Source organism: Balaenoptera acutorostrata, chromosome 1 (assembly GCF_949987535.1).
Source record: "Balaenoptera acutorostrata chromosome 1, mBalAcu1.1, whole genome shotgun sequence".
NCBI classification, from domain to species: Eukaryota; Metazoa; Chordata; class Mammalia; order Artiodactyla; family Balaenopteridae; genus Balaenoptera; species Balaenoptera acutorostrata.
In genome coordinates, this window is record NC_080064.1 from 104577128 (window position 1) to 104592338 (window position 15211).

General features: G+C 36.1%; 1 protein-coding gene across 4 annotated transcripts in view; it reads left to right on the plus strand.

Annotated features, from left to right (window-relative positions):
* The window catches only part of MAN1A2 (mannosidase alpha class 1A member 2), a 219503-nt gene that overhangs the window by 46049 nt on the left and 158243 nt on the right, over nt 1-15211 (plus strand). For all 4 annotated transcript variants that reach the window (XR_009008394.1, XR_009008393.1, XM_007169316.2 and 1 more), the window contains exon 2: nt 8330-8585. Coding sequence is in view for 2 of the 4 variants with exons in the window: in XM_007169316.2 (XP_007169378.1) it covers nt 8330-8585 (256 nt within the window). In the remaining 2 variants the exon portion in view is untranslated. The remainder of the gene's footprint in view (nt 1-8329; nt 8586-15211) is intronic.

Sequence of the window (15211 nt, forward strand, 5' to 3'; positions counted from 1 at the left end):
TCAATCCTGAGGAGGTGTTTTTCTGAAGATTTAAGTACAGGTATGCCATTTTCAATTAGAAGTATTTTAATGGTTTGCTTTTGTCCTCAGGTTGCAACACAAGTTCTATTCATGATTGAGCTTTTGTCTTCTCTGTCTTCCTTATTATGCCCAATCTATTCTATGCTACTGCACCCTTCTGCACCCTGCATACTATACCCTAGTGGCCATACCAACTTATTTCCTAACTGGTGTATTGTGTCGCTTCTTCCATATCTTTGTACACTATCCCTTCTCTGCTTAGTATGCCCTTATTTTCTTGATCTGCCTGGTAAACTTGGTTTTTTCTTTTTTTTCCTTTTAATTTCTGTTTGAAGATCATGCCTTTCTAATGCTATTTCCTATGTAAATCTGTTTTCAGGTTGTACTCGTGTGCTTATTAGAAAATGCCTGTGCTGTTAGATACCTCTTCTATCTAACCTATGGTCCCCTGGTATCTCACCTGTAGTTATTTACTTCCTCTGCTGTGTTCTACCTGTTTGGTGCTTACTTTGTTTACATATTTATTAGATTGTGAACTCCTGTGGGCAAATAATGTGTCTTATTTTTCTTATATTCCCTGCATCTAGCTCAATGCCACTCACATGTGGTAAATATTTGTTGATTATCATTGAGTTAGGCTGAAGTTAATTCAATGACTGATAACTGTTTAACCTGAAATTACCATTAATTCAAACTAAAATCCCCTAAAACCCAAGTTAGATTAATCTGTAACAGCTCTTTATGTAAATAAAATCTTTTAATAGCCACATAAATGACCTGTATCTAACTAAATTTAAGATAGAGACAGTGAGTTTGTGTTGATGGTTCATCAACTGCTTTATTAAAGTGAGAACACTAAAGAAGTTGGTATTTTGTGGGAGCTACATGACCAGAGTAATTGGATTTGGTGTAGAAGCTGAGGGTCAGTGAATTTCTCTGTGTTTTACCTTGAATTGCTTTCATCCTCTTTCAGGTGGCTGACAATTACTTGTATTGAGAAACAGTTGGACTTTTCTATTAACATGTTTTCTTAAGAATGGGATTCACTCTTACAGAATTTGTGAGCCCAAGTGTGATAGAATTTGTGTTGTTTGGTTCTTAACTATAAAGCAGTACACCAGAAGAATACATGATTTTGCTTAAAAGGGTAACATTCAGAAAGTTCTTTGTTATTTATATGACAATGTTATTCTGTGCAAATGGGATATATTAATTTGCTATTGCAAATCATCTTAGACTGTATTTGTGAACAACTCCCTTAAAATGGTTGATACCTCTTGGTTACTTTGAGTTTAAAGAGTTATTCATGACGTTGAAGGAGTGACATTTCTCTTTGGAAGGGCTTAATTCCTTTAGGCACTTGCCACTGAGCTCTGTAGAATACTGTTATTTGAGTATTTTCTGTACTGGTTGCTCACTTTCCTATAGTTGTTTCCTAAAACCATTCTTGGCCTATACTTGTACATAAGTAGCTATTTACATAACTGTTTCAACTATTTTTGTTGTGCTTTCCTGGATCCTCTGAAATATCTTTAGGGTGTTATTAAAATTTAGGGTGTTTGAAAGGTTATTTAGTATCTAACCTTGTTATTAAAAACAAGGGCCATTGTATGGGCATTGTCTTTTATCTTTTAAAAGATAGAATTACATTGTTGATTTATTCAGCATTTTTTTTTTTTTTTTAAATTTTATTTATTTATTTATTTATTTTTGGCTGTGCTGGATCTTCGGTTCGTGCGAGGGCTTTCTCTAGTTGCGGCAAGTGGGGGCCACTCTTCATCGCGGTGCGGGGACCGCTCTTCATCGTGGTGCGCGGGCCTTTCACTATCGCGGCCCCTCCCGTTGCGGGGCACAGGCTCCAGACGCGCAGGCTCAGCAGCTGTGGCTCACGGGCCCAGCTGCTCCGTGGCATGTGGGATCTTCCCAGACCAGGGCTCGAACCCGTGTCTCCCGCATTAGCAGGCAGATTCTCAACCACTGCGCCACCAGGGAAGCCCTATTCAGCATTTTTTTAAAAGTCACTTCATAAGGGCTTTGGTGAGTTTTCATAGAATTTGGAGATTAGTAAGAATCAGTTTAGTAAAATTCGCTTGTAATGGTTGAGGGTAGTTAATATATGCCAAAGTCTTTAAGGGCTCTCATGTTTCTTAAATCTAGGTCAAAGAACAGGGCCTGGAAATCTTAGCAATGAAATAATGGATGTGAATGAAAGCTGATGTAAAAAGTGTTTCTATCAATATGAGGAAAGAATGTTATCAACAGAAGTTTAAATGCTTGGAGTCTAGAAAGATGAGACCCAATGAGTAGGAAGAGAAGGAAATTACTGAGTACCTTATGTCTGTTAGATAGTTTCTTTCCCTTCCTTGTTGTACTTTTATTTATAATAATTTGTAGATTCTTTGGATTTTCTATATAAAAAGCATGTTATCTGTCATAGAAGGCATTTTTTTGGGAACTTTAATTTTTTTCTTATATTTTAATCTTATTTTCATCTCTTGTTTTACTTTGCTGGCTAGAAGTACAATCAAATAGAAGTGTGATAGTGAGCATCCTTATCTGTTTCTCTCATTTTGAAGGAAACGCTTCTAAAGTTTCACTATGAAGAATGATATTTGCTCTAGGTATTGGAAGATATCTTTTATTAGATTGAAGTTCTCTTTTTCTCCTTTGCTGTAGAGTTTTAAGAATGGGTGTTGAATTTTGTCACTTTTCTGTTTCTACTTTGTACAGTTTTTCTTTAATAATAGCTAAATTACGTGGATAGAATTTTCTGATGTTAAACTATTCTCACTTCTGGGATAAGTCCAATTAGTTATGATGAATTTTTTTTCTATTTTTTAAATGTTACTGATAACTTTGCTAATATTAAAAAAAAATCTGTATTCATGAATGAGCTTAGCCTGTGATTGTCCTTTTTCCATGGTAATCATTCAGTTCTGTTTTGGGCATGTTAAATTAGAGGTGTTTGGCAAGTGTCTTACATGATGTTAGAAATTTGGATCTGGAGTACTTAGTAACATGGAAAAGGCTGACTATAAATATTTTGATATAATAGTTGAGGAAATACAGCTGGATGATGTTGAATAGGAAGGTATATAGAGTAAGAACAGAAATGCGGATGGAATACAACATTTTGGGGATGCATCAATGATGGTAAAGCCAATGATTAGAGGCTTGTTTGAAAGGCAGGTGTGAGAAAGAGGGAGTTCAAAGGAAGGAAAAACTTAGCTATCAGTTTTTAACTGTGGTGGATAGAAGAGTGATGTGAGGTTAGAGAAAGTGGAAACAGCAAATGTAGTACTCTGAAAAAGTATCGTGGTAAAAGGAAGGAGGGGGGACACCAATGAAGGTGGAGCTGGAGGCAGTTTTGAGGGAAGTTTTAATTTATTTAATTTTTTAAGGGTGGATGAGACTTCATGTTTGTAGGTGAAGAGTAAAGCTCTAGTAAAGAAGGATGCAGTGAATATAAAAGGGAAATGTATATTCACCTAAATTTTTGCCAAACAAGATTTCAATGTAATTTTATCTATTCTTCTGTAATCTAGGATTGTATTTGTCTTTCAGTATGTTTCCAAACATGATTTATTTAAACACTCTAATTGGAGAAGGAAATCTATTACTTGGTTAGTTTATTTCTGGCCAATCAGCCCTCAGATACTAAGGAGAGTCTCAGGGAAAGAGAACATCTAGGGTGGAGAGTGGCTCAGTAAAGACTAGGTCATTCACCAGCCATAAAAATCACAAAATAATAGTGGCTTAAGCTTAAGCAAAGTAGAAGTCTGTTTCTGATCTATAGGGCAGTTTCAATTAGGGAAGCTGAAAAATAGAATTTTTATTTTGCAGGAGCATATGCTTAGCTAAAAATTGATGGCTCTAAGACTAAGGAGGAAGGGAGCAAGATATTGAGAGAAAGGTATCAGTGTCTACACAGTAGAGACAATCTCTTAAATAAAATTCATCTTTTGTGTGAAAGGCAGTATTTGCATAGTTTAAGAAGTCAAAATGCACGTGTTTGTACCTAGGCTCTCTACTTACTAGCTCTGTGACCCTGAGCAAATTCCTTTTTCTCTTTGTGCTTTAGTGTTTTCCTAATAAGATGGAGAACAGTGTTAAATATAAGATGCCTCATAAATTGGTATGAGGATTAAATAAGATAATCTAAGTAGTTGACTAAGTCAGTGCCTGGTATATCTAACCCAACAACAATTATTAGTTTTGTCATTTGCCTTTGATTTTCAAGGATCAAGGGTGTGTGGAAGGAAAAAACAAAAACAAAACAAAATGAGACAACAACAACAACTAAAAAAACCCCAAACCTAATATTACTTATGGGATATCAAAAAGTGATTTAACTATTACACATAGGATATAATTGAAAAAGTAATTTCAAATCTCATGAGAACCTGTAGATTTAAGATTAGATTTTTTTTTGGAAGCCTTGGATGGTACCCAGAGTTAGCCAAACTGCAAAGTTTGAGGGCACAGTCCTCCACAAGACCACCCTTACTTTGGATACCACCTGAAATTTCAGGGGACTCCCAAAGCCACCCTCAGGTTTGATAATTTGCTAAGACTCACAAAACTCACTGAAAGTTATTACACTCATGAAAGGATTATAGATTACAGAGAAAGGATGGAGTTTAAAATCAGCCAAGGGAAAGAAGCACATAGGATAAATTCCAGGAAGGTTCCAAATGTGGAGCTTTTGGTGTCCTCTTCTTGTAAAGTCGGGACATTACTCTCCCAGCATCAATGTGTGACAGTATGTGTTGCCACCCACCTAAGCTCGTGAGCTTTGGCATCCAGAGTTTTCAAGGCATGATTAATTGATTTCCCACGTAGTTGAACTCAGTCTCCATGTTGGCTCATACTTTGTGACCCAGAACTCTTACCCTAAGTTGTATTGTTGGATTTTTTTAGCATGGCCAGCCCCCACCCTAGGACTATTGGATGTGGCCAACCCCATCCTAAAATCTGGTGTGGCCAGCACCCACCATAAACAAGGACACTTCTATGAAGTTTGACAGATTACCTCCCAAAAGCTGAGGACAAGGCCAGACTTCTCTTTGGGCAAGGCCAAATTCTTTACTACATAGAAAGATATAAGGCACTGAAGAAAAGCAAGAGACATTTGCAAATGGAAGTTCAACATGATTATCTGTTGAAGATATCAAAGTTAAAAAAAAATCTTAAGAACACGTAAGTAAAAGAAAGATCATTCAGGTGAAAATAAACATCCAGAACATTTGATCCAGCTGGTGTAATTTAAAATCTAGAAATTTGGACACTAAAGCAAAATTCGAGGAGCTCCTTGAAAAGAGATCAAAATGAAAATAAAAATTTGAGATATATAGGGGAAAAAACTAGAAAGAAAACTCATGGTGCTACTAAATGATTATTGTGGAAAGATGTTCTTAAGGAAGAAAGGAAAAGCAGGAATAAAGTGCATTCTTTGGTAAGTTGTAGGGATTGCTGCATTCACTTGTATTTTGAAACAAAGAGATTGGAGGATTTGATATAATTAATGATTTATGTTTGTACCGAAAATTACAATTTATTAAATACTTGTACTTACCTTGGATAAGTGTAGCCAAGTGTGTTAGGATAGTATTATTTGTTTTCCTATTTTTATTGAAGAAAGTACTGATGTTAGAGGTTTTCGAGTGATTTGTGCCAGGTTGCTGAGTGAGTTTGGGGCAGAGCTGGAACTGGAATCCTTGTCTCCTGACTTTTTGCTTAAGTACTTCTACTTCAAGTACTTTTTTCCCAACTACAAAATGATTCTTCTTGGATCTGTTCTCTAGGCCTAGGCACAATGTTTTCTGTTGGTAAGGAGGGGGAGGGGGATTGGAAGGCGATTGGGTGGTACCTGCCTGTATTTACCTTGGTTATCTTATCTAAGACTTTATTCAGCCCCTGTCTGCTGCTGATGCCCTCATCAGCCTGAGTCTCCTGAACAGATCAGCCCAGGATTACCCTTGGATGCACACTGGGGCCAACCTTGGCTCCTCTCTGCCATACTTTTTTTTATATCCAGTCTGTCTGCAGGCCCTATGGACTTTTTCTTGCTACCCAAATGACCTTGTTTGTCCCTGACTCTCTGGCTGTGCTATGATTCCTCCTCTTTTCTCTGTTTTCCTCATCAGCCCCTTTTCACAGCAAGGTATCCAATTTTCTTTTTCTCTAAACATTTAACATTTTATTTTAAATACTAGGCTGTGAATTGATTTTTTTCTCTCTTGATATACATACAGTTCTGTGATTTTCGGCACATGTTCACATTTGTGTAACCCCTGAAATAGGATATATAACAATGCTATAATCCAGAAAAACTGTCCTGTATTTATTCAACCTCTCCCCTTATCCATAACTTGTGTCATCCACTAATATAGTCATCATCCCTCTATTTTTGTCTTTTTGAGAATGTCAAGTAAAAGGAATCATATAGAATGTAACTTTTGAGACTGTCTCCTTTCACTGACATAATACCTTTGAAATGCATTCAAGTTGTGTGTACGAATAGTTTCTTTTTATTGCTGAGTAGTATTCCCATAGTGTGGCTATACCACAGTATAAACAGTGGTTTGTTTAACCATTTACTTGTTGAAAGACATAAGGGTTGCTTCCAGTTATTGCCTGTTATGAGTAAAGTTTCTATAAACATTTTTGTATAGGATCCCCCCCCCCAATTTTTGAAATTGTGGTAAAATATGCATAACATAAAATTTACCATCTTAACTATTTTTACGTGTACAGTGCAGTGGTATTAAATACATTCATATTGTTGTGCAACCGTCACCACTATCCATCTCCAGAACTCTTTTCATCTTGCTGAACTGAAACTCTATACCCATTAAACAGTAACTTCCTATTTTTTCCTTTCCCCTAGCCTCTTGCAACCACCATTCTACTTTCTGTCTCTATGATTTTGACTACCCTAAGAATCTCATATAATTGGAGTCATATAGTATTTGTCTTTTTGTAACTGGCTTGTGTATAGGTTTTTGTGTGAACATAAGCCTTAATTTCTCTGGGATAAATGTCCAGGGCAATTGCAGGATTCTGTGATAGTTACATGTTTAGTTTTTAAAGAAACTGCTAAAGTTTTCCAAAGTGGCTGTACTGTTTTACAGTCTCACCAGCAATGTTGTAAGTTCAGAGTTTGAATTCAATTTCTGGAGAGGTAACTTTGGTGACCCCCTTAGAGTAGTCATCATTGGATGATTTGGAAAATAGTAACTACCACTCCTATATTCATTCATGTGGATTGGGGTGGAGGTGGAGAAAAGATTCAGGGCTGGGTAGAAACCCAGTAGTTATCTACTGCAGTAGTGGTTTCCAAACCTGTATGCACACCAGAATCATCAGAGGAGCTCTTAATAATACAAATTCATGGGTCTCATACAGACCTGCTAAATTGGAATCTGTATTTTTAACAAGGGCTCAAGAGAATTTTAAGTAGTCATGCTCACATCAGTTGGACCATTGTGTTACAAGATCTATGGAACTTCCAGAATTTTAGAAGTGTATGATGTATATTTAACAAATAAAAAATTTCCCATCTTCTTATCTTTTCTGCTTCTCTCTCTTTCTTTGACCCTATGTTTATATTTTGCCCCCTCTTCACGTCAGTTTATGAAATGCTCTTATTTATTTATTTACTTAAGCTTTTTTCTTTATTTTTAATTGAAGTGTAGTTGATTTACAATGTTGTATTAGTTTCTGGTGTACAGCAAAGTGATTCACTTATACATATATATATTCTTTTTCATATTCTTTTCCATTACGGTTTATTATAGGATATTGAATATAGTTCCCTGTGCTATACTGCAGGACCTTGTTGTTTATTATTTGGTCCCCTCTTTTTTTTTTTTTTTTTATTTGGTCCCCTCTTGATACTTATTTCTATTTTTTATTTTCTCTCCCCCATCTAGTTTTTCACTGGTCTCTCTTTTCTCTCTCTCTCTCTCTTTTTTTTTTCCTCATGTGTCTACTAATAAGTTATTGATTAATAAGTTAATTAATAAGTTAATAAGTAAGTTATTGATTGCTATTTTCTGTTTTCACTTGGCCCTTAAATTGTAACTTTCTAGGTTCCCTTTTTCTCCACTGTGTGGGGTGGTTGCTCTTCAGCATCTAGAGCTCATTTTCTTTCTCATACTAAGATATATTTATCCTCTTCTTCAGGCAGGTAGATCCAAGTCTCTCTCACGGATCATTCTTTTTAATGGCAGGAGTAGAAAACAACTATCAGGGTTTGGTGGAGGAAACTTTAAGTTTTATGTTTATTTTTCTCCTCTTCTTATAGGGAAGAAGAAGAACGTTTGAGAAATAAAATTCGAGCTGATCATGAGAAGGCTTTGGAAGAAGCAAAAGAAAAATTAAAAAAGTCAAGAGAGGAAATCCAAGCAGAAATACAGACAGAGAAAAATAAGGTAGTCCAAGAAATGAAGACAAAAGAGAAAAAGCCAGTGCCAGCAGCTCCTATACCAAACCTTATAGGAACACATGGTGGAGACCCAGAAGATAATGACCTAAGAGAGAAAAGGGAAAAAATTAAAGAGGTAATAATCTGAGGTTTGTGATATGGGGTGGTTATGGATATGGATATGTGTTTGGCTAGATTTAAATGATCTGTCTATCTATCTCTCTGTCTGTCTGTCTGTCTGTCTGTCTGTCTATCTATCTATCTATCGGGCTGGCCAAAGGTTCCTTTGGTTTTTAAGTAAAAAAAAAAGACACATTTTTCATTTTCACCAAGAACTTTATTGAACAATGTATTCACCGTTTTGTTCCACTACCTTCTGCCATTTTTCAGGCAACTTCATAATTCCATCTTCCCAAAACTTTTTATCTTTTTGAGCAAAGAACTATTCCAGGTACCTTTTACAGTCTTACGGGGAGTTGAAATTTTTTCCATTAAGAGAATTGTGTGAAGACTTAAGTAAATGGAAATCAGAGGGTGCAATGTCTGGTGAATATGGCGGATGAATCAGAACCTCCCAGCCAAGCTGTAACAGTTTTTGCCTGGTCATCAAAGAAGCATGTGGTCTTGGGTTACCCTGATTGAAGACTATGCATTTTCTGTTGACTAATTCCGGATGCTTTTCATCGAGTGCTGCTTTCAGTTTGGTCAAATTGGGAGCAGTACTTGTTGGAATTAATCGTTTGGTTTTCCGGAAGGAGCTCGTAATAGAGGACTCCCTTCCAATCCCACCATATACACAGCATCACCTTCTTTGGATGAAGACCGGCCTTTGGTGTGGTTGGTGGTAGTTCAGTTCACTTGCCCCACAATCTCTTCTGTTCCACATTGTTGTACAGTATCCACTTTTCATCGCCCATCACAATTTGTTTTCAAAACAGAACATTTTCATTATGTTTAAGTAGAGAATTACTATGTGGAAATATGGTCAAGAAGTTTTTTTTTTTGCTTAACTTATGTGGAACCCAGACATCAAAGCGATGAACATAACCAAGCTCGTGCAAATGATTTTCAGTGCTTGATTTGGATATTTCGAGTATGTCGGCTATCTCCTGCATGGTATAACATTGATTGTTCTCAATTAATGTCTCGATTTGATTGCCATTAACTTCAACTGGTCCACCCAACTGTGGAGCATCGTCCAGCGAGAGATCTCCAACATGAAACTTCACAAACCACTTTTGACATGTTTGATCAGTCACAGCACCTTCTCCATACACTGCACAAATCTTCTTTTTGTGTTTCAGTTGCGTTTTTACTTTTCTTGAAATAATAAAGCATAATATGCCAAAAATGTTGCTTTATTTCTTCCATCTTCAATATTAAAATGGCTGCACAAAAATTCACCAGTTTTTTTTTTTTTTTTTTAATGCACACTGACATGAGAGCTGTCACCATACAATCTAATAAAATTGTTTGGAATGAAGTTAAAGACAACTAAGCGCTACTAGAGCCATCTTACAGAAAAAACTGAACGAATCTTTTGGCCACCCAACCCAATATCTATCTGTATTTGTACCATCTATGGTGTCATATTTTGATCTTGTTTGTTTTGAGGTCAAAATTGTAGTTCAGTTTGCAAGTTGGCAGTAAGAGCTAAAACTCTCTTAATATCGATTATAATTATAGAATACTTAAAATTTTTGATATAATGTTGTTTGGATAGTTACATTACTCACCCTGAGTTCAGAGATCTTTTGATGTTCAGTATTTTATAAATAATGTAGAATAGATCCATAACAATTTATCATTTAATAAGAAATTTCTTAAGTGTTTAGTTACTAGGAACTCTGCTAGATATTATGTAAATCTTCTCATAAACATGTTTCTGAAGAGTTAACATTATGTCTGCCGTCTTTCAAGGAACCTGTTGTGATACCACTTAACCATACTGCAGATTAAGAACACATCCTTCCAAAGAATCTCAGTGGATTGAAGAGTAGGGAAGGATTGATTTCAACATTTTTGAAATTTCTTTTGGTCTCAGAAGTCTGTCAATTTGTTATTCTAGGAGTTATTTGGAGGTAAAGAGAATACCAGAGGGAGAGGAAATCTAGTGAATATTTTAGTAGAACTTTGTTAATTAGAACTCCTGCTAATTCTGGGTGGAGTTTGTAGTTGTACTGCTTATGAAGAAAAAGACTTTGTTAGAGTGTAATAGCATCAACAATATTTCAAATCTATTGTTCATCATAAAATAAGACAATAAGTTTAGTTCAAATAGATATCTATTTGGATATATTCTAGTAATGAATATGGAAGATTTGCAGGTATTTTAAGCATGGCCTTATGAATTGGTATAAAATATGTCCTCTGATTTACCTCACCTTTGGATTCTATGTTTTATACTCAGGCTGTTTGAGGCACTTTCTTTGGACAGTGTTGAGGACTTTGACACATTTCTTTTCAGATGCCTGACCTATTTTTTAGATGTCATTAGAACTTATTGAAATACTGTCTGATGTACATACTAATTCAGATAGGTAACAGTGTGTGTTGAGAGGACCCAAGACCACCCACAGGCTCAGTGATTCACTGGGAGTACTCACAGAACTTAGCAAAACTGTTGCCTTCATGGTTTTGGTGTATTCAGCTGAAAACATACAGATTAAAATCAATAGAAAAGGCACATAGGACGAAGTCCAGTAGAGACCAGGTACAAACTTCTAGTTGTCCTCTCCCAGTGGAGTGATACGGACAGCGCTTAATTCTTCCAGAAATAATTTGTGGCAATGTGCACGATGTATTGCCAACCTAGGAAGTTCACCTGAGCCTTGGTGTCCAAATTTTTTATCAAGAGTTCATTATGTAGTGTTGGCTAATCTTAGTTCTTCAGCTCCTCCAGAGGTCATGCTGATACCTGTGGTTCAAGGTCCCCACCATAAATCACGTTTTAGCATAAACTATCTGACATGGCCCAAGGCTTCACGTAAACAAAGATACTCTTAACAGGCAGGATAATAAACGTTTAGAGGTTACTTTCCAGGAGCCTGGTACAGGCCAGACCTTTTTTGAGGACGTGCAGGGTTTGGACAACCAGACCTGCTAAGTGAATCCTGTAGAGCATACCATATTATCCAGGGTTCTTGTAAATTAACATACAACATATTAAGAATCCCTGTGTAGGCTCCTGTTAAACATTATGGTTACTGACTTAGTAAGCAGAGAAAGTTGGGATCTAAGCCTGCAAGGGAAGAAGCTAACAAGAGGCAAGGTGATGTGAATACCTGCAGAATATCTGAAAGTTTCAAGAATTAGAAACACCATTTACCTCTGAAGGCAGGGGTATAAAATAGAGCTGGAAAAGTGTTATTTGAAAGTTTTTAAAGGAGCTCTTAAACCTTAGATCCCTAGTTCTCTAGCCTAAGCATCCTAGCTGCTGTCCTCCCTTCCCCAAAAGAAGACCAAAAGTTTACTTTTGGATGGATGAATTAGGGAAGATCTAGATTTTGGGAATACCAAGTATGGCTGAGGGGAAAGGGCAGAGGTCATTCTAAAAAGTGAAGTGGCCATAAAAAGAAAAGAAATGAAATTGAGTTATTTGTAGTGAGGTGGATGGACCTAGAGTCTGTCATATAGAGTGAGGTAAGTCAGAAAGAGAAAAACAGATACCATATGCTAACACACATATATGGAATCTAAAAAAAAAAAAAAAGTCATGAAGAACCTAGGGGCAAGACGGGAATAAAGACGCAGACCTACTAGAGAATGGACTTGAGGATACGGGGAGGGGGAAGGGTAAGCTGGGACAAAGTGACAGAGTGGCATGGACATATATACACTACCAAAGGTAAAATAGATAGCTAGTGGGAAGCAGCTGCATAGCACAGGGAGATGAGCTCGGTGCTTTGTGACCACCTAGAGGGGTGGGATAGGGAGGGTGGGAGGGAGGGAGACACGAGAGGGAAGAGATATGGGGACATATGTATATGTATAACTGATTCACTTTGTTATAAAGCAGAAACTAACACACCATTGTAAAGCAATTATACTCCAATAAAGATGTTTAAAAAAAAAAGAAAAAAGCGAGTGGTAGGGTTGGAGGCAATTAAGTGAAAAATGGATTCTGAATATTGAGACAACTTTATCCTGCTCAACTCTTCGAATTCTGGCAGCCAGGTTTATTTTCAATAAGCAGGAAAATGAAGGACTTCTCTCTGGGGAGACTTGACTGGCCCAAGAAGAAAGACCTAGTCTGTTCCTCAGTGAAACACCCCTGGGTTTCACCTGAGCTCCCTAAGATGAGGCTCAGTCAATAAGTCTTGCCTCTTCACTGACAGCCTTTGATTATCTTGTAAGTGCTTCACTCAAATGTGAAGAGCAAACCACGGATCACTAGACATGTAAGGAAAGTTTCTTACATGAGTCAAATGGAAGAAAGGAATTTAGAGGATACAGAAACCATACAGGGAGCAGAATACATATATCAAAAAAGAATTAATATCTTTAGGATGCCAAAAAATTAAATTCATGAAATGAGAATAAGTTATAAAAAGGAACATTTACAGAATAAGAAAGTTCTTGGAAATTAAAGATATTGATACATTAAAAAATTCAGTAAAAGAGTTGGAAGATAAAATTGAGCAATTCTCTTGGAAGGACAAAAGATTAAGAAAACAAGAAAAATGATAAGATCAATCTGGAACATCTAACAAGTGATTAATTAGGAGTTTTGGGAAAAGAACAGGGAAAATAGAGGGGAAGAAGTCAAAGAAACAATTCAAAGGTTCCTACTAAAATTTTAGAAAGAGAGGCATAAAAAACAGATCCTAGAAGTTTACAGAGGAAAAAATAGTTTCACCCAAAAGATTTGGATTGTACATAATGGCACATTAGATTCCTCAACAATAATATTAGAAATTGGAAGAGAATGGAGCTAAGGCTTAGGAAGAATTATATATTCAGCCAAATTATGAATCAAATCTGAGGGTAAAGATATTTTTAGATGTTTTCTCAGATTGCTACTGGAAAATATGCTTCAGCATAAAAATAGGAAGATAAGCGATTTTGGAAACAGGATCCGTCACTAGAGAGAGAAAGGAAGGTCAGTCTCAGGATTCAGCAGGATGATGGCTGTGCTTCAGGTTGAGAGAATGGAAGTCCAGGTTAGAGTTAGGAGGATAGAGAGCCTCAGGAAGGATTTATCAGAGAATAAGATGGAACTGATGGTTTATCTGACGTGTTTAATTATATTGAGACAAGTTTTGAATCTCAAGTATAATTTGGAAGTAAATTAATAATTGTTACATTTAAAACTACATCAACAAAATACCCACCAAACTTCAGACCAGTAGTTAACAGCAAGGAAAACAAAAGTTGAACAAAATAATATAGTAATTGTAAGAAAAACATGTCGTTAACTACATTGGAAGGATGTGAGCCAGGGAATATATGTGGGGAAGTTTATGTGGAGGTGAGCTGATAGTGTATACGAAAGCTAAATTATTCTAACTATAGGGGAATATAGTAAATAGCTAAAACTTTTTTTAAAATCAAGAAATAGCACTAAAACATGTACTTAGAAATACAGTGGTAAATAGAAAAACAGGTGAAAGAATCTAAGTAATTGGCTCAGGAAAGTGGAAGGAAAGGAAAGTGGGGAAGATAGGACAGGCTATTAGATTTTTTAAAAATTCAACTTTATTGAGACATAATTTATGTACAATAAAATGTATTTATTTTAAGAGGATAGCTTGATGAGTTTTGACAGATGTATATAATTGTGTAACAACAGTGGCGATCAAGCTGTGAATAGGTCCATAATCTCAAAATGGTTTATTTGTGCCCCTCTTCAGTCAGTCTACCCAATTCCTTGGCCCCAGGCAACTGCTGGTCCGCTTTTAATCATTATAGATTAGATTTGTCTTTTCTAGAGTTTCAGTGAAATGGAATCATAAGGTATGTGATATTTTGTTTCTGGGCTTTGGCTCAGCATGTTTTTGAGATTCATCTATGTATATTGCAATAAAGGTAATTTTATTTTCTTCATAGTATTCCATTGTATGGCTATACTATGATTTGTTTTATTCATTCACCTGTTGAACATTTGTTCAACCTTTGGTCCAGTTTTTGGCTATTATGAATAAAGTTGCTATGTACATTTGTGTACAAGTCTTTTTGTGGGCATATGTTTTAGTTTTAGTTTTGACATTTCAGTCTGTGATCTGTTGTGAGTTAATTTTTTTTGTTTATTGTGTGAAGTAAAGGTTGTGCTTCATTTTCTCCCCATAGGGCTTTTTAGTGTTCCAGCATTATTTGTTGAAAAGATTATCCTTTCTTGATTGAATTACCTTGGCACTTTTGTTCCAAATCAATTGACACAGTCAGCAGATGTTGAGTCTCTTTCTGGACTCATATCTATTTCATTAATCTATATTCCTGTCCTTAATGAGAATGTGACACTGTGTTGATTAACTTTTATAGTTAAGTTTTGAAATCAGGTAAGTCCTCCAACTTTGTTCTTTTAAAAATAGTTTTGGCCATTCTAAGTCCTTTGCCTTTATTGAATTAGCTTTTCTGTGAAAATAAAAGGTTCCTGGGATTTTGATTGGGATTTCATTGAATCTGTAGATGATTTGGGAAGAATTGTCATCTTAACAGTATTGACTTTTTCACTCCCTGAGCATATCTGTCCACTTATTTAGGTTTTCTTTAATTTCTCTCAGCAGTGTTTTGTAGTTCTTAGTGTATAGTTCTTGCACATGT